The sequence below is a fragment of the Stegostoma tigrinum genome, chromosome 8 (assembly GCF_030684315.1).
Source record: "Stegostoma tigrinum isolate sSteTig4 chromosome 8, sSteTig4.hap1, whole genome shotgun sequence".
Taxonomy (NCBI): Eukaryota; Metazoa; Chordata; class Chondrichthyes; order Orectolobiformes; family Stegostomatidae; genus Stegostoma; species Stegostoma tigrinum.
The window spans coordinates 72,499,522-72,519,098 of NC_081361.1; the positions used below are offsets into that span (position 1 = coordinate 72,499,522).

Below are 19,577 nucleotides of genomic sequence, written 5' to 3' on the forward strand. Positions count from 1 at the left end.
TGTACTCCATCACACTCCTTACTTGTGCCTTGCAGATAGTGGACAGGCTTTGGAGAGTCAGAAGGTGTGTTGCTCGCCAAAGTATTCATAGCTTCTGGCCTACTCTTGTAGCCACTGTATTTATGTGGTGAGAGAGATAATGGGAACAGCAGATGCTGGAGAATCCAAGATAACAAAGTGTGGGACTGGAGGAACACGGCAAGCCAAGCAGCATCTTAGAAGCGCAAAAGCTGACACTTCGGGCCTAGACCCTTCTTCAGGAGGATCTAGGCCCGAAACATCACCTTTTGTGCTTCTAAGATGCTGCTTGGCCTGCTGTGTTGATCCAGCCCCACACTTTATCTTATTTATGTGGTGAGCCCAGTTGTGTTTCTGACCAATGATGACTGCAAGGATTTTGGTAGTGGGGATTCAGTGATGGTAACGCCATTGAATTTCAAGGGCTGGTGGTTAGATTCTGTCATATTAGTGATGGCCATAGCCTGACATTTATGTGGCGCAAATTTAACTTGCGACTTGTCAGTCCAACCCTGGGTGTTGTCCAGTTCTTGTTGCGGTTGGAAATGGAATGCTTCAGTGTCTGAGGAGTGACAAACGGTGCTGAACATCGTGCAATCATCAGCAAATATCCCCACTTCTGACCTTATGATGATGGAAGGTAGGTCATTTATGAAACAGCTGACATTGGTTGGACCTAGGACACGACTCTGAGGAACTCCAGCAAAGTTGTGCTGGAGCGGAGATGACTGACCTCCAACAATCACAACCATCTTCCTGCGTATCAAGTATGACTCTGACCACCAGAGAGTTTGCCCCTGATACCTATTGATTCCAGTTTTGCTAGGGCAAGTAGAACAGCTGTAGTCGTCTTAAGTGGCAAAGCAGGCTTGAGGGCCATATGATCTACTTCTGTTCATATTTCGTATGTTTGTATGTCCCAGATTCAATGGACAGGTTTCAGTTATGGCTCAGGGAAGATCTGATTAGTATTTGGTGAAGGTTTAACTCCAGGCAATTTCTTAAAGAATCTGTTGATTTTAGGCGATGGAGCAAATTGACATTCTTGTTTAGAATGTTGTAGGTTCTTTTATTTTACAATGTTGTTTTGAAATGTTACAGATTTTCTCATCTGTAATGTTGTAATTTGTTAGAGCTGTCAAAACATAACCAGAGTTTTCAGAACAGGCTATTGGATGTGAATGAGCTGAAACCTTCTCTGTAAGATACAAGATCTTAGCTTAAGAGATAAATAAGTTTCGGGGGAAAGCCTTCAGCAAGAGCTGCATAATTATAATAACATTGAGTGGACACAGTGTGGCAGATGTATTCACAGTATTGATTGCCATCCTCAGCTGTTGGAATTATAATGTTATTATTTTATGTAATAGATCAATTATATGATTTGTCATTGTTCCAATAATGCTACAGGAGCAATTACAAGAGTACAATAGCAATTGTCAGGAAACAGAAGGCTGGATTCTTCTGTGTAAGCAGCCTGAAGGTGGCGAGCGACTTGTGCCAGTGGAAACACCCGAAAGGCTTCAGAAACAGCAGCAGCTTTTTGGTTATGATTACAGGCCATGTAACAGGTAAATTTTAAATATGCTACAGCACACTATTCATTTAATATAACAGTAAAGCGAAATGAGGTGTGTACATATGCATGGATATATAGGAACAAGAACTTGCACATAAAAGGCACCTATGATACAGAAAATCATCCCAAACGTTGACAGTGATACAACCAAACATTGGTGAATGATGGGACAGAGGAGAAGATATCCGCCCTGGTAACTTAAGGCTTGGGTTGACCAGTGAATTTTAAAGAAGGTGTTGTAAACACAGGTAGTTGGACGAGATGAATTTGGGAAAGGAATTCCAGATCATCAGCCATTTGTAGATGCACAGAAAATCGTTAAGCTCAACAGCACAGAGCAAGGTGCTTTAGCCCTTTGAGTCTCCACTGGTCAACTGCTAACAGCTAACTACTGTAATTCTGTTTTCCAGGACTTACCTTACATACCTTGGCATCACAAGTGTACATTTTATATACTTTGTAAATGTTGAGAGGGTTTCTGCCTCTATCATCATTTGGCAGTGAGTTCCAAATTCCCATGATGTTTTGGGAGAAAATGATTTTTCCTCAAATCCCTGTAAACTTACTGCTTCTTACCCTAATTCTATGTCCCCTGCCCAAAAGGAATGGCGGCTTTATTTGGAGAGAGGTTTTCGGATATTGGGCTGGAGGGGGAAGGGGCAATGAGTTGATTTTGATGATTTTAAATTTATGGCAATTGTTTGCTTATTTTTTTTAAGTTGAGCATGATTTCTGGAGACCATGTAGGTCATTGAGCATAGGGACTATCAGTAAGTCAAATGTGGTCAGCTGTAGATTATAGAGAACGTGACATTTACTTGTTGGACAAGTAATCCTCAATCTGAAGGTAATAAAGGAATGAATATGGTTCCAACAAAAGGTTGTACTAGGGACGTTGTTATAGAAGTAGAGAAGCTGGTCTTTTGAGCCTGGGAAATATGGGGTTCAAAGCTTAGCTCTGGGTTGAATAGAATACCATGATCATGAGGCACTGAATCCCATAACATTAGGTTTGAGAGGTGAATAAACCAAGCTAAGACTTTCATTTTGTTCTTTTGTTATTCACACGCAAGATCTTATGTTACAATTACCTTATTTTCTAGGATGTGGTTCCAAAAATACACCCAGCATCTCATCTAAGATTTTCTACATGAGCCTACATATTGAGATTGGCTGTTTGAACTCCAGCGCAAACTTGACAGCTGAATCCAATTCTGTCTTTCACACATACGTCATAGTTCCCTGAATAATTCTTTTGAAACAGAGCCACTGACCAATTTTTTTTGGCATGACTAACCCGGATACAGTGGGCCAGTAGTAATACCATACACGCCATGATGCGTGAAAAAGTTACTCGTCGGGTCATTTTTAAATCTTTCCCCTTTCACCTTTAAACCTATATCATCTAGTTTTGGACCACTCCACCCTGGGGGAAAATTCTTGGCTATTCACCCTGTGTGGTCCTAATGGTTTTATAAACCTCTATAAGGCTTACTTAGCCTTTGATGCTTCAGGGAAAAAGCCAAACCTGTTCACCCTCTCCCTGTAACTCAACCCTGACAACATCCTTGTAAGTCTTTTCTGCAACGTTCTTCCTGTAGAGGTTGATAAGAATTGTACACAGTATTATAACAGTGGCCTTACTAATGCCCTGTACAGCCCCACCATGACATCCCAACTCCTGTACTCAGTGTTCTAACCAAAGAAGAGAATTGTTCCAAATGCCTCCTTCACCATCCAGCTAGTATTTGGCAAGTTAATATGCCCTATCATTCTTACAGATATCTGAGCTCTCCTAACATATTTGCTTCTTAATTTCCCACTGACTATTGGCGGAGCCTATAATACAAGATGATCATCCCTTTCTTATTTGTCAGTGCAACTTCATTGGCTGGTCTCCCAGAAATAGCTTCCCTAAGCACAACCACAGTGTTAACCCAAACCAAAATGCCCCTTCCCCTCTCTTGTGTCCTTTTTAATTTTCTTACAGCATCCATACCCCAGGACATTAAGTTGCAAAGACCTGTCCATCCCTGAGCCATATTTTTGTACTGGCTATGATATCCCAGTCTGTTGTTCATAATCATGCCCTAAGTTAATCTGCCTTACCTGTCAGGCCTCTTGCATTAAAATAAATGCAGTTTAGTTTATCAATCTTGCCTTGTTCTCTGCCTTAACTGTTAGACTTGCTCCCCTTTATCTACTGTATCAGTCTCAGCCTTCTCTTCTTTCACTGTTGCTTTGGTCTGCTACCTCTCCTACTATTCCTCATGGTCGACTGTCTACCTGATTGTATCTGCGGTATCTCCGCCTTCCTGAAACTGCTATCGGTCACGCCCCCTGGCTGTTGTAAACTCCTCATTACCTCTAACTGCCACTCGATCAGATCCATGTGGTCCAATAGGATCTGCATCCAAATTTGCTTCCTGCAGACATAGTCTCCAAAAATTCAGATTCTTTCTGATCTCCTACATCTGACAGGAAGAGCACATCTCCGTTTCAGCTAAAAGCACTTCTGCCCATTTAACAATCTGCAGACCCAGAAATTACCTAAAAACGAACACAGTACGTTTTCATCAAAAATGCAGTGTTGGATTGATCTTGCTGCTCAGAAATACTGCTCTGGGATAATAAAAGAAACTGTTGCAATGGCTGAAGGTCTCACAACTAGAGGACACATTCTGATTAGCAAAAGAGCCAGTGGCATCATCATCACTTTAAGCAGTCAGAGTTTCACATGCGTTGTCTTGATAAAACAGTGGAACAGAGTCAGTAGTAACTTCCTTCAGGGAATTCGATTTAATCCTTGAAGTAGTAGTACTGGAATATAAGGACTAAACTGGGACTGAGACTGACAGGGTGTTTTGTCAAAAGAGCCAATGCAGAGTTAATGTGTTGTATGACTTCTGTGCTGTACAATCCTATAATTTAAGTAATCCGATCTATGTGACTCAATTTTGTGACACCCACTCTTTAGGTAGAAAATGTTTTCAATGTACTTTAATTATAGAAAATTAGTAAAAGCCCATTCTCACATTGCTGAAGGGAACAATGATCAATTGGTTTTTAAAAGAAACTGAAAACTGCGGATGCAGTAAATGAAGAACGAAAACAGAAATTGCTAGAAAAGCTCAGCAGGTGAGGAAAAAGTCGTCTGAGTTAATGTTTTGGATCTGATTCTGAGAAAGGGTCACTGGACTCAACATTACCTGATATTTTTTTTCTTCAATTATCAATTGATGCTGTGCTATCAGTTGCTGGGTGCTCACAATCTCTGAAGGTACTGTCCCTTTCCCTGTCCAAACCACCACCAATGCCTCTTAAACAGTTCTCAATCCCTTTACTCTTGCAAAATACAAATTTGCAAAGATTGAGAGGCCAAAGATATTTTTTCGCTGTATTTTAGTTGAACAACTTGAAAAGGTTTGGGATAGTGCTGTAAAGAGTATGTTCTATTCTGGCACTATCTAGTGTGGGAACCCAGAAGTGAAGATGGAGAAATAGTTTACTTGATTGGATTGACCACATTTTAGTTGAGTAGTAATGCCAAGATAAGCTTAGGAGGCGTGAGCAGAGGCGATAAGAGAAACCAGCGAGGGGAAGGGCGATCCTTGGAGGACCAAATCAGTGGCCTATAGGAAGGAACCAAGACAGGAATGCACTCAGTACCTCAATCGTTGATCTTAAATTCAGCGACAGAAGTTAGTGAGCTCCTTCAACACCATTGGGAAGGTGCGGTTTCCATGAACAAAATGGTGTTGGTTAAACAGTTGGTGTGTGAGTTGTTTCTCCTTTCATAAATTGACAACAGCAATTGCTTCACTTGCCCGCTTTTTTAGATATCCTGTTTGGAAGTTAACTGATTTCAGTCCAACCTGTGCTAATATAGGTCAGTTTGGTGACCCCCAAACCCCAAAAAGTTCTTCTTAATGAACTGTTAAATTGAAGGCTTCAAAGATTTGTTTGGTTCTTTGGCATATATTTAATATTAAGTTTAACAAAAACCTATAATTTTAAGTTACACTAGAGATTTTAGAGACATCCTACTGGCGTGTACTGGATGAGGAATTCTTGCACGGTTTTACAAGCGTACTTCAAGACTGACTCAGCTAAGCAATGATGATTTTAATATATAGAGCAATAGCTTATACATCATTTTTAATGTAAACCCTTCTGATTCTAATGACCAATCTGAATGGCACATGTTATAAATGTTCAACCCTTTGTCAGTCATTTGCAGGCAATGTTAACACACCTACTGACCCATTAAAACCCTAGAAGCTGGTCATAGAAATACACACTTACTGTATCGCTTCTCAGGAATTTGCCTTAAAATGATTTTACATACAAATCCTATTAAGGCAGAACATCTTCATACATCCTGTCAGACATCCTTATGAGCCCTGTAGACTTCATGTCTTATCTACTATTCTTGGTAATAAATGTTCTGTTCAGTGCTTAGTGATCTCATTAGGATTAGTGCTATCCCAGCCTTCAGTCTGTCATATGATTCAATTTTTTTTTGAGGATTCATTATCAAATGGTAAAGCAGGCTGAATGGCCTACTCTTCTAATTTGTATGTTTGCATTCAAAGCAGTTGTTGGAAGTATAATTGCAAGTTCATGTTGTGAAATTCAAAGATAAAGCAATTCTCTTGCAATGTTAGGGGATTTGGGTGTTAAGTACCTTTTTTTGGGATGTTTTTGCTAGGTTAAAGGTGCCATATAACTGCAAGCTATTGTTTGAATGTACACTGTTCAAATTTGCAGCTGCGGTGTTGTTCGCTGCTTCTGTCCTTGACAAGTCCACCACATTTGGTGTATTTCTGTGCACTGAAATCCCCAGTGGTTTTGCTTTGTGCTGCTTATTTAAATTGTCTGTGAAGGAAGTTCAGAACTTATTAATTTTAAGAATTAATTTTTTTAACCAATTTAACAAACAAGTTGGATCTAATGGCAACAATGAATGTGAAGTTTATATTTTTTAAACAAATTTAAACCTGTCTAATTCTTAATATATGGTACAAGGATTTCTTTTATGTTATCACAACTGTTTAAAGTTTTTATTCTGATTAGAGGTTTTTATTTCCTCCTTTCAGATGGGAAAAAGTGGTTGATGCGCAATATTCATTCTATCTGGGTGCAAAACCCAAGATCGCAGACAGGGATGATGCTGCGATGCAAAGGCTGAGGTAACAATGTAATTTTTCTGTTCATTTGAGTCCCATGATTTCATTTTTGCTTGTTATTTTAGTGCATTGTGGTAGAATGAGAATTGCCTGTAATGCTGCCTACAGGGAAGAAAGTATTTCCATATTCTGACTGTGTAACGCACAGGCTGTAATAGCTGATATGGCTCATGAAAAGGATGACAAAGCACCACACTGTGAACAAAACAGCCTAATTTCAAAAAAGTGCAAATTTACACAGTAACAATTAAACTTCCTCGATAGAGCATTAATTTATTTCATTGCATACAAGACTACTTGTGACATAATCACTTGCCACATTATTTCCTTTTACCAAATGAGCTGGCTGGTGGCTGTCCTTAAAAGGCTCCATGTTATAGTCTTGCATTGGAGGGCAAGAGATTGGCTGTAGAAAATCCAAGGTTCTTTTGTCTAGTGAAATATGCCTGTCATTTAATTTTTTTTTCCCTTTTTCTTAAATCTCTGCTATTGTCGTTATGCCACCTCAGACCAGAAGAGTGGCTTGGCTTCACCGTCTTTGCTGTTCTTGTAAGTCTCATGAGAACAGTTTCGTCTGTCATATCATTTGCAAATTTTTGTTTTCTTTTTGAAGTAAGTGGCTGCCATCGTTTTGCCGCACACCGACAACTGCATTGATGAGATTTGGAGCTCATTATGTGAAGTGTATACACATATACTAGCATTAATCTTTGTTCAGAAATGTTTTTTATAATGCAAAGTGATTATCTTGACGTTCTAATTGTGTATTACTGGTACAGGTATGTTCCTCCAACTTGGACATTTGAGTGTGATGAAGATTTGGTGCATTACCTCTACGATCGCATAGGAAAAGAAGATGAAAACTTAGGCAGTGTCAAACATTTAGTTGACAGCATAGATGCTTCCTCTTTCTCGGTAACTTTTATTCAAAGTTCTTCCTTTTGAAGAAGGCTTTTGCCACAGAAGTACTGTTTAAGCATTAAGTACAGTATAGCATCCACCGTGAAATGTGAATAGGTAATTGAGAACTATTTAAAATATGAATCAAGTTTAAAAACAAATATGTTTCTTGAATTGAAAGCAGCATTTTTTAAGCTGCTAGATAACTGAAGAGTTTCCATGTTTTGATGGAACATGAGCACCTCATCCTTGTCTCCCAAATATGATCTGTGTCCATCCATTTTCTTTTTAACAGGATGAAGCCAATGTGTGGTGTTTGACTGATGGTGACAATGACACTTTCTGGGAGAGTGAGGGGAATCAGGGCCATCATTGGATTCGACTTTACATGAAGAAAGGCACAATTATAAAGTAAGAAGACATAAAGTTATTATTTAATCTTGTGGGGAGCTGGTAGCATTATGGTAAAGTCACTGGACAGGTAGTCCCGAGGCCGATGCTAATGTTCTGTGGCATTGGTTTGAATCTCACCATAGGAGCTGGTGGAATTTAAGTTCAACAATAAAATCTTGAATTTTGAGTGATTGAAAAGGACATATTTCGTTAAAGCTTTTCATCTTGCTGTCATCAGGGCAATTCATAAAAATGTCTATTTAAAGAAAAAACAGCAATCATATTGTATGTGGAGATGGACTCTGGTCAAGGCATTAGTATAGAGAAATCATAAGTTAGTGAACTATCGGTTGTTTGCCAGGCTTTGTTTGCAATTTAAATCAGGCAGGCTGACTCCGGTCAAGTCATTTCTCAGGGAAATGAATCAGCAAATAGCAGTGACCATTTTTTGAGCTGGAACAGGTGCAGTGCCTGAACATTTCTCTCTGACCGCAAAGAACAGAGTTCCGGTTTGTAGCGTCCAGTACACACACATGCACCACACTAATGAGCCCAGTTAATAATGCTAAATTGATTTCCACCATACTTCTCTGCATCTGTAATTAAAAGCTGGTCTCTGTAATGGTAACTCTGATAATATCTTTTCTTTTGCTGTAAAAATCCACCTGCTTTACTAATATCCTTTAGAAAAGGAAATATGCCATCTTTATCCAGTTGGGTGTACATCTGATGGCAGACCTAAAGTAATGTAGTTAATTCTTGACTGTTCTCTCGCATGACCTAGCAAACTATTCCATTCCAGAGCAATTGGGGATGAGCAACAAATGCTGGCTTTGCCCACAATGCCTACTCCATGAAAGAGAAAAGAAAATGCTTTATATTTCATCCACTTAGGGTTAATTTGTAGCCTGAGGAAAAGTATGCTAAAATCTTAAATTCATTCCACTTCTCTAGTCTATGACTGAAGTGTATATTCCAGAGAGTAAGATTAGAGCTAAAGCGAATTTGAATGTATATATTTTCAAGAGTTTTTCTTTTAATTACTTTGTTCCTTTTTGCAATTATTCTCACACTACACCAAAGTTGAGAGGAAGGGCAAGTTTGGTCCTCCCCAGATCTCTCTGCTTTTCTGAAACAAAACTTTTTGTTCTCCTTTCTTTTCTCTTCTTTTGTAACTTTTCTTTGGTTGTTTCTTTTTATTTTCAGAAACAAAACAGGCCTTTTGGTCGAAGCTGTTCGTGACCTTGTTTATGCTCTATTCAAAACATTTCCCATCTTCCTCATTTGTAACTTTGTCCTCCCCCAATTTGCTTCAACTATTCCGTGTGTTGGAATTCCACTCTCTAGATACAATGTCTTTATTTTTTTGAGACACCTATTTTATTTCTTTAAGACTATCCTGTATTAATGGTCCTTAATTTGGCTCCCAACTACAGAAAGAAGAAGCATTTTGTCTGTATCTACTCAATGAAAGCATGTCTAAATTTAATAACCTCTGATAGGCCATTCATACCTCCTCTTGAAAGAGAAGAGAGAATGTGCTTAGTGTTGCTTTCCTGATCACCTTGTAAATCTTTCACATGCCTATTCTTGTTATAATATTGCAATAAATACTTTGCACAGAGGTGTGATCTAACCAAAATTCATTAGAGATTTGCCATAACGTCTCTACTTTTTGATTATATCTCTCTTGAAATTAACTTTCCGTACTTAATTTGCTTTTTGTTAATGACCTTGTTGCCTTGTGTCACAATCTAGTGATTTGTACATTTATGATTTGCCTGTTCTTCTAATGTAAAAATAAGCAACTTTGGTCCCAGCACAGAATCTTGTCAGATAAAACTTCATAATTTTTGTCACTGTAAATAGCTACCACTTTGCTTGCCTTCTGTTTTCTGTCTTGCAGTTACCCAGCTATCCATTCTGATACTTGCCTGTTAGTCCACATGCTACGACTTTTTGTTTTAATCTATTATACAGTACCTTTGATCCTCTCATTTTCTTTCTAAACTGTGTACTCGTTCTTGCACGCTCTCTCTCACTCTTACCCCAACTCACTAAATCCTTATAGGTTTTCTTCATTCTATGTTGAAAGGGATTGTGCATTGATAGGGGGAATCCATAGCAGCACAATGTATTCTTGCTCCATTGCATTTCACTACAGGTGAGTGGAAATGGTAATCAAAGTGATAATGTTTTTGTCCGCCTCAGCCTTACCATGGATTCTCCTATCGTTAAATGAAGGGGAAGGAGTGTACTAACAGATTCTTAGTCAGGTTGCTCTCCTCAGTATCTTTCTGAGCTGGAGAAAATGTGTACCGTGGAAAGATTTTAGTAAGGAAAGGAAACCAGAAAAATCAAATTACTTTATCTGATATGTTCATGTAAGCAAATTAGGCCCTATTTGAATATGCAGATGAGGTTAATTACAAAATATACACTTGTGAAATTCAATTATCATGAACAGCTGGTACATGGATAAAGTACCAAGGGATTATTTTGCTGTAATTAATTGAATACGGTTTTTATTTTGTAGGAAGCTGATCATCTCTGTAGATGCAACAGATGATAACTACATGCCAAAAACAATTCATGTGTTTGGTGGGGATCGAGATAATTTAAAAAAGTTGAATGATCTCACGGTTGATGAGTAAGTATAGAAAACTACAGAGACAGATGGTATTTACCTATCAAATATGTAAAATACTTTAAAATGTGCTATAGTTAACGTACTTGTATTGCCTGCGAATCTCAGCTATGATATGAGTATTTTCTGTTTTGTGTGTTTCAAGTCTGTTGCAGTAATGTTTACAATAGTGTTTGGAGTGTAGAGATAGTAGGAACTGCAGATGCTGGAGAATCTGAGATAACAAGGTGTAGAGCTGGACGAATACAGCAGGCCAAGCAACATCATAGGAGCAGGAAAGCTGATGTTTCAGGCCTAGACCCTTTTTCAGAAATGGCTTTTTTTTTGGTTGTTGAGGGTGAGGACAGGTTTGGCTAAGCAGATGAGGGTGTTGGTGGAGGGGGACTGGTCGGGCCTGTTTGACAGGAAAAAACGGAGGCCCCTTAGGGCCTCTGTATGGAGAATGCAGATGTATAGGGACTGGACGTCCATAGTAAAAATGAGGTGTTGGGGCCTGGGGAATTGGACGTTCTGGAGGGTGTGGGTGGTGTCACAAACGTAGGTAGGGAGTTCCTGGACTAAAGGGGAGAAAATGGAGTCCAGATAGGTGGAGATAAGTTCGGTGGGGCAGGAGCAGGTAGAGACAATGGGTCAACCAGGGCAGTCAGGTTTGTGGATTTTGGGAAGGAGATAGAAGCAGGCCGTGCGGGGAACTATGAGGTTGGAGGCTGTGGGTGGGAGGTCACCTGAAGTGATGAGGTTGTGGATGGCTTGGTGTTTGGGGGTGGGGTCATGATCAAGGGGGCGGTAAGAGGTGGTGTTGGAGAGTTGGCGTCAGGCCTCAGCGTTATAGAGGTCAGTGCGCCATACTACAACTGTGCCTCACTTGTCGGCGGGTTTTATGGTGAGGTTGGGATTGGAGCGGAGGGCTGCACGATCTGCAGGGGAGTGGGGTGGGGAGGTTGTGGCGATTGATGTCACAACAGCAGTTGGGCATGTGGAGGTTGAGGGAGGGAGGAGGCCTTGGGGTGGCGTCCAGGAGGAGGGGTTGCATTGGAGGTGGGAGAAGGAGTCAGTAGAGGGAAGGTTAGGCTCACGGTTAAAGAAGTAAGTGTGGAGGTGGAGGCGGAGAAAAACTGAAAAGTCTAGGCCTGAAACATCTCTCCTGCTCCTATGATGCTGCTTGGCCTGCTGTGTTCATCCAGTTCTACACCTTGCTTGGAGTGTTATACTGGTTTCATCACAAATGCTTGTGTGCTGTTACTGTTCCTTTGACCTGGTTGACTCCGCATAAATATCTATTTATTATTGTACTTTCCCATTCCCCTTCCTTTCCCTTTCTTTTTAATTTTTTTTCCAGGCATGAAGTCCCTGAGCTCATTGCCACCTTCATTCTTCATCTCTTCTTTTCCCCTCCCACATCTTTGCCCCCAGCGGTGTGCTTGAAAGAATTGTCCAGTCATTAGGTTGTCGCAAGCTGAGTCAAGCAATATGAAGGATAAAAATTTGGTCCAGGCATTCATCAATTTGTTTTTTTTAACATATAGGAATAAATTTTAGATGAAGAAGGTGGAAGTGGGCATTTTCTATCTGAGTTCAGATTTCTGTGAAAAGTGGCTAACCTTTTCAATTTTAAAAGTGTAACTTCCATGTTAAGACCTTTCAGTTTTCTCACTCATTGTCTGAAGGTGCTGTAAGTAAACTTGCGACACATGACATTTGAACCTATTTAAACAATTAAGTGTTTCAATTCTTTTGCAGAACTTTAGTTGGTGATCTGTGTATCCTGGAAGATATGATGGTTCACCTTCCTATAATTGAAATCCGGATTATAGAATGTGTAGGTAAGTCATCTGGTTTGTTGGAGACAGGCGAATGACATTGATAGCCAACCAAAAGGCAGTAATCAAATACCATCAGGGTTGTGAAGATTAAACGAACAGCGGTCCTGGTCGGCTAAAACATAAATTTTGGGCTCTTAGATTGCTCGTTGTTTTCCCTTGCACCCTTTAGGGTGTCAGGATGACAGGGGTAGTAGGATTCAAACGACATATCTGGAATCTGTAAGACCCAGTCACCATAATTCCTGTCAAATCTTTAAATACGTAACACAGTGGACAGGAGAATAAAAGAGAAAATTGTTTTTTTGTTTAATTATTTAATTTTCTTTAAAGTTATGGATATAGTGTTTCCTGGAATGGCAGCAATATTGATGAGGAAAGGTTCGTGCAAAAGAAACTCAAGGACAGTTCATTAAACCAACTAATGTATATTATGATAGCATTACATAATTGGCTACATTTTAAGAGACCAAAACAAAGTTAATGATAGTTCAAATCTTGTCAAAAACAGAAATTGCTGGAAATGCTCAGCAGGTCTGGCAGCATCTGTGAAGAGAAATCAGAGTTAACATTTGGGTTGAGAGACCCTTCCTCAGAACTGTAACTTCTATTTTTGACAAGATTTACAGCATCCACGGTTTTTTCAGTTTTTATTTTTGTTAGTTCGAATCTTGTGAATTGTTGAAAAGAAGCATTTCATCTCTGGTTTATGAGGACAGATGGAAGAATACCAATTTTCAAGTAGAGTCACAATTTATGCTGCGTGAGAAACGGGTGCTCTTCGGTTGCATTGCAGTGTGACTTGACAATCCAGCAGGAGACTCTGGTACAGGTTACAGTCATTTATCTAAGTGGACATGGAAGAGTCACCCTTACATGAAGATGATACTCAGTCTTCATGTAGACGTTAAATCATGTATACATACTCTGACTCAACTCAGTTTAGTTTTGAGAGCTAAACAGCAGTTCAGGTGTTCTTTTGCTTAGTACCTGAGATACGTGCATCAGGCATTGTTCCTTATCTATCCATGGCCCACCTTGATGCAGAATGACCGTGCAGTTTAGGCTACCACCTTATTACTGTATTCATTCCCTGGCCTGGCCCCTCACCCAAGTCGGATCACTAATCGTGTCACCAAATATTTGACACTGCTTGTTCTAACTAGGATTATTTAACTCTTTCAGTCTCTGCCTTTTAGTCCTTGTCCTAATCCAAAGTAGCCCACTTCCTAGTGATATTAGACTTTCTCCTTACTCTCTGTTACCCATTTAGGAAGGGTCTGAGGATAGTTGCCAGTGATACTGACGAGATAGTGAGCTTATGGTTGCAAATGTACTTTGTTATATCAGTTGTGTAGGTCAGACCTACAATATGGTCTCCTGGCTCATCTGTCTCGCCCATAATCAAATCCATACATGTGTCAGACTTCATTCTTTATCCCTCCAAGGCTGTCCTTATCTCACTAATTGTGCAGTCTTGCCTGCAGTTTTTTTTATCACACGCTTCCAGACCTGGCCCTCTGCTTTAGTTTTATCCTTACTTATCTCTATTTACCTACTATTCTTCAGCTCTGCTCATGGTTTTACTTAAAAAAAAGTTCTAACTGATGTTATTTAATCCTTTCAATTGGCAAAGTCAAAGCTTTGCCGTGGCAAATTTAAAGGGAACCATTGTCCCCCATGGAAGAACCTTCCCCAGCAGGGAAAGAAAACATCTACGTAATGCACATTTTTAAAAAATAAACAAAACCCTGGAAGACATTGCTCCGTCATGCATTAACCGTGGCAGCATCTTGGCCATTCGGTGTACTTGTCAACCAATCAACACCCTTTTCCTATGCGCTATAAATTGTTACTACCTTTTGAAATTTGGTATTCTTGAATCTCTCCTAATGTTGTTGAAACTTCTTGTTTTGCACACGTGTCTGTTCTTTCAGCAATACCAAAGCCAAGTGCTCAAAGGCAATGAGAAAACATTTTAAAAGTGAGTTGTGTATTTTTAATATTGCTCCAGGCAAACAAAGTGTGGATTTGTTCCCACACTGAGTTCACGAGTTATATGTTTACTGGATTCCCATCACCGCCTGCATGCCTGGTAGCAGAGACATGAAGGCTATATAACAAATGCTGCCCCACATCCCTAAGGAAGACAGATTGGTTCTCCTCAGAGACTTCTCGATGTAAGCAGACAGTGATAAATTCCAACATTGACTCCAGTGATCAAAGTCTAAAACTTCAAACCAGCACCAAACTCATTCTCTGTTTATAGACTAGTTGTGGTATCTCTGCACCCGCCGTCACCAGCCCCCCCACTGCCATACATCGGAAACGTGGACTATATACAGGAGCCAACTCAAATCGCAGAACAGTTATCACCAGAACTATCTTTGCAATATCCTGCAAGTCGACTGACAGGGTAGACATACCAACATGAACGTCTCTCCCAGCCCAGTATCCCCTGTTTTGGGGCAGTGGTCATGCATGACCAGCTGTATTATGCATGCCATGCAGTCCACATACCCAACACAAGACTCCCTAAATAAGTGCTCTGCTCCAAGCTCTGCAATGGAATGTGATTGTTAGAAAGACACAGGAAACAACACCACAAGGACAGCTCGAAAGCCTGCCTAAAAAAAAAAGCAGCATTGCCACCGATGTGTGGAGATTGCTTGCTCTAGGGTGTGCACAGACTGGAAAAGATATATCCTCGAAGACACCAACCATCTTGTGCCTCACTGGGTGAAATTGAGGCCAAATGCAGGCATCAGAAATGGTACACAGAATCCGGAGTGTCCCATCTACCTGCCTTCTCAAACACCGTCTGCCTCACCTGAGGCAGAGTTTGTGACTCCAGGATTGGATTATTCATGCACCTCAGAATCCACCCCCTTTCAGAGTGGAAGCAAATCCCACTCAACCCTGGGGACTGCCAAAGAAGTAGGAGAATAACAAATAAAACACAAGATACTTTTATCTTGTCTACCAGCTAGTCTGAAGTTGACTGAGGCTTTGGTATCCCGTTCGCGGTTCTTGATAGATTTATGATTGAAAAATGAAAAGTCACAAGGTTGGAAGTCACTTGTGTACATTTGAAATATGAGATTTTCTTCTTGTCACAAACATAATAAGTAATGCCATTGTAAATTATTTGACAGATTCACCATAACAGCAGCAACTTATTTATGTAATGTTCATCACATTGACAAATGTCTCACTTCATTGGTGAGAGATGCTGACTAAATTGGCATTCCCAAAAAAATGAGTCTTTGAAGATCATGTTTTTAAATGTAGATAGCTTATAGGATTGAATGGTTTGAGTGAACACTTCATTATTTGAATTATTAGAGCACTCTTAAAAGAGTGTTTTTACATTTTTATTACAACACCCAAAAGACATTTGGATAACGGTAGTAGATTCGCCAACTTTAGGTACATTTAAGTCGTCATTGGATAAGCATATGGACGTACATGGAACAGTGTAGGTTAGATGGGCTTGAGATTGATATGACAGGTCGGCACAACATCGAGGGCCGAAGGGCCTGTACTGTGCTGTAATGTCCTACGTTCTAAGTACGTGAACAGGAATGATTTAGAGGGTTATGGGCCAAACACAGGCACGGAGGATTAGTTTAGTTCAGAAAATGGTCAGCATGAACTAGTTGGACCAATGGCTCTGTTTCCATGCAGTATGATTCCATAACACATAGTCTTATAGAAGGAATCAAGGACTACGGGGAGAGTGCAGGGAAGTAGAGTTGAAATGCCCATCAGCCATGATTTAAATGGTGGAGTGGACTTGATGGGCAAAATGGCCTTACTTCCACTCCTATGACTTATGGTCTTAACACTAAGATACTACTAGTCAGTATCAGTCTTCCCAACCCGTTATCAGCCTTCACTAAGAATGAAAAAGGAAAAGATAATGCTCAGCTCTGAGCAATTGTGCTTCCCTTACCTGCTCTTCCCTATGTGTAGTATTTATTCATCTGGGCATTAAATAAAGATCAGTTGCGCCGGCAACATTGCAGCAATTTCTTACTAAACAACTCTTTCCTGCTTCTGTTGAGCAAATTACTACAAAATAACTGTCCATCAAAGTATTCTTTCAATGTGAAGCAGATGTCAGTGAACTGTACTTTCACAACAATGTTAAGTCTTTCTTTAACATTTCCCAACAGATGGAGGAATAGATGTCCGACTACATGGCCTTAAGATCAGATCTTCAAGGGAAAGAGACCTCGGATTAAACATTGACATGTTTCAAGCTGCAAACCTAGTCCGTTATCCACGCCTTGAGGGACATAACTCTGACATGCTATATAGAAGAGCTGTAGCAATCCACAGGTATATATCTCTGTTTGGTCTTGAAGTATGAATGCATGCTGGCATGTAGTTTTCCTTATAGTTAATGTACTTTGATAAGTTATATGTTATTTAGAAGAAAGAGCTAACATGTAAGAAGAGATTTTGAACAGATGGCTTTTGACTGTGTTTTACAATGTATGAAAGTCTTCATTTTTTCCCCATTGTTGACTGGCTGACAGGTTTTTAAAGAATATGTAAAGGCAGAATTAAGAGACTCCAAACCAGGTCACCTCATTATCACCTTGGTCAGAGAGTAAAGCGAAGTAGGACGAAATAATATGTGATGAGCGTAGTTGGATACTTCTGGTTAAAAGTGTATCCTTCTTGTGGCTTTACAGCAAGTCTTTTATTAACCAGCATCTATGGGACAAGAAGTGTGCCAGTTGATCAACTGGCTTGATTGATCGAGAGGTCCTCATAATCAATGTAGAAACACATAATGGAAACGTAATGCAAGGTGTACGCACAGCTCTATTATACTTACAGCATAAATCACTCAAGTAATAATGAGACTTTGCCTTAAATAAAACTTAAATGTGAGTGAGAGTAAATAACTGATTGAGGTGAAGATATCTTTACATATCAGTTCACTTAACAGAAAAACATGCTTTCCCTTCTTTCCCTCAATTTTAATCTGCTAAATCTAGCAGATAGTTCAAATGTGGCATTGATAAATGGTAAGTGCTAGCCCCTGGTGGATCTTTTATTTATTGTGACAGTTTTAATCCTTTATTTGTCTTAGAATTATGGGGAGGCAATGACCTAGTGATATTTTCACTGGACTGTTAATCCAGAGACCCAGATAATGTTCTGAGGAAGGGTCACTGGACCCAAAGCGTTAACTCTGTTTTTTCCTTCACAGATGCTGCCAGACCTGCTGAGCTTTTCCAGCAACTTTGCTTTTGTTTCTCATCTACCACATCCACAGTTCTTTCAATTTTTATTTAACATTCTGGGGACCTGGGTTCGAATCCTGCCAGGGCAGATGGTGGAATATGAATTCAGTAAAAATCTGGAATTAAGAGTCTAATTATGTTCATGAAACCATCATCGATTGTTGGGAAAAACCCATCTGGTTCACTAACCTTCTTGAGGGAAGGAAACCACCATCCTTACCTGCTCTGGCCTAAATGTGACTCCAGACCCACAGCAACATTGTTGACTGTTAACTACCCTCTGGGCGGTTAGAGATGGCTAATAAATGCTAACTGGCCAGTGACACCCTCATCCCGTGAATGAATAAAGAAAAAATAATTTTGACAAGAATATCAGAGATAATGGGAACTGCAGATGCTGGAGAATCTGAGATAACAAAGTGTAGAGCTGGATGAACACAGCAGGCCAAGCAGCATCTTAGGAGCACAGAAGCTTACGTTTTGGGCCTAGACCCTTCTTTTCTCTTGAAGGGTCTAGGCCCGAAATGTCAGCTTCTGTGCTCTTAAGATGCTGCTCTACGCTTTGACAAGAATATACTATTCACTCGAATTAATATTTGCTTAGTAGTACAGAATTTAATCATTGTTGAAAGGATACAAAGTTGAAGATTTTCATTTTGCATACTTCAAGTTGGGAAAAGGAGCACCAATTTATACTGTATGAGCAGAAGGTATTGATTGGCTGGTATGGAGAGAAGCAGGAATTGTTAACTCTGTATTTTAATTGATTTAAACTTTAAACCAGTGGGTAAATGCTGATTAGTCAGAGCGTTTTCATGGGCGTTGCAGCACAATGGTAATCTCCGCAGCCCATTTTCCCCCATGAATAAATTCCTTTTGGCTATGAAGAACTGGGTCCTGTGTGTGCAAGATGAAAAGTTTCAGTTTGTATTCTTTTAGGAATGTTTAAGATCTGTATAACTGAAAGTGTGTGTAGAGCACTTGCAAAAGAAATTATAGCTTCAAATGTGTGGGGTGTACTTCTCCAATGTATTGTTGGATGCGTAGTCTTTTAACCAAGCCCTTAAACTGATGATCGAAGTGCCTAATCAGGTGGCTGTTTTTTTTCCCCACAAGAAAATTCATATGATTTCAAAAATCAATGCTCCAAGTGTACTGACAAGCCTTTCATCCTGCAAGCAAACACCACTGCAATGCAACTCTTTGTCGTTTGAAAATCAACTTTCAAATTAAGAGGCTAAAGAAAACTAAATTAGGAAGAATCATTACAATTTAGAAGAGGTTGTTATGAATTAAAAATTTTAAATATGATTTAACAAGAATCAATTATTCTTGCTGTTGGCTGAGATTAATGTAGGTATCCTGGGATAAGATTTGAGTGGAATGGAACAGCAGCATAGAATTGAATAGGAATAAGTTGGTATATGCAGATTGGATAAAACAATAAAAACAAAAGACAACTTTTTCATTTAAAGACTTGATCATAATCAGAAAAAAGTTACAAGTATAATAACTTGACAACCTATTACATTCATGTGTTGCATGATTGTTTTCCAGATTCCTTAAACTCCTGGACAGTCTTCTTCATTATCTTGTGCCAGCCTGGGATCACACAGTTGGGTCGTTTGGCCAGTTAAAGGTGAGTCCCTGAAGAGTGTACAAGTCATGTTTTTGCAATTTTTTTTAATCATTCTGCTTTTTTTTTTCTCTTTCTCCCACCCCCCCCCCCCCCCCCCCCACCCAGAATTGTATGCTTTCCGAGACTGCTGT

At 39.7% G+C, this 19,577-nt stretch overlaps 1 protein-coding gene across 1 annotated transcript in view; it reads left to right on the forward strand.

The window, feature by feature from the left end:
* The window catches only part of hectd3 (HECT domain containing 3), a 59,561-nt gene that overhangs the window by 3,693 nt on the left and 36,291 nt on the right, over nucleotides 1-19,577 (forward strand). Inside the window, exons 3-10 of the mRNA XM_048539117.2 lie at nucleotides 1,429-1,589; nucleotides 6,697-6,789; nucleotides 7,566-7,701; nucleotides 7,982-8,097; nucleotides 10,616-10,729; nucleotides 12,467-12,549; nucleotides 16,725-16,890; nucleotides 19,365-19,446. Of these exons, the coding sequence (XP_048395074.1) occupies nucleotides 1,429-1,589; nucleotides 6,697-6,789; nucleotides 7,566-7,701; nucleotides 7,982-8,097; nucleotides 10,616-10,729; nucleotides 12,467-12,549; nucleotides 16,725-16,890; nucleotides 19,365-19,446 (951 nt within the window). The remainder of the gene's footprint in view (nucleotides 1-1,428; nucleotides 1,590-6,696; nucleotides 6,790-7,565; nucleotides 7,702-7,981; nucleotides 8,098-10,615; nucleotides 10,730-12,466; nucleotides 12,550-16,724; nucleotides 16,891-19,364; nucleotides 19,447-19,577) is intronic.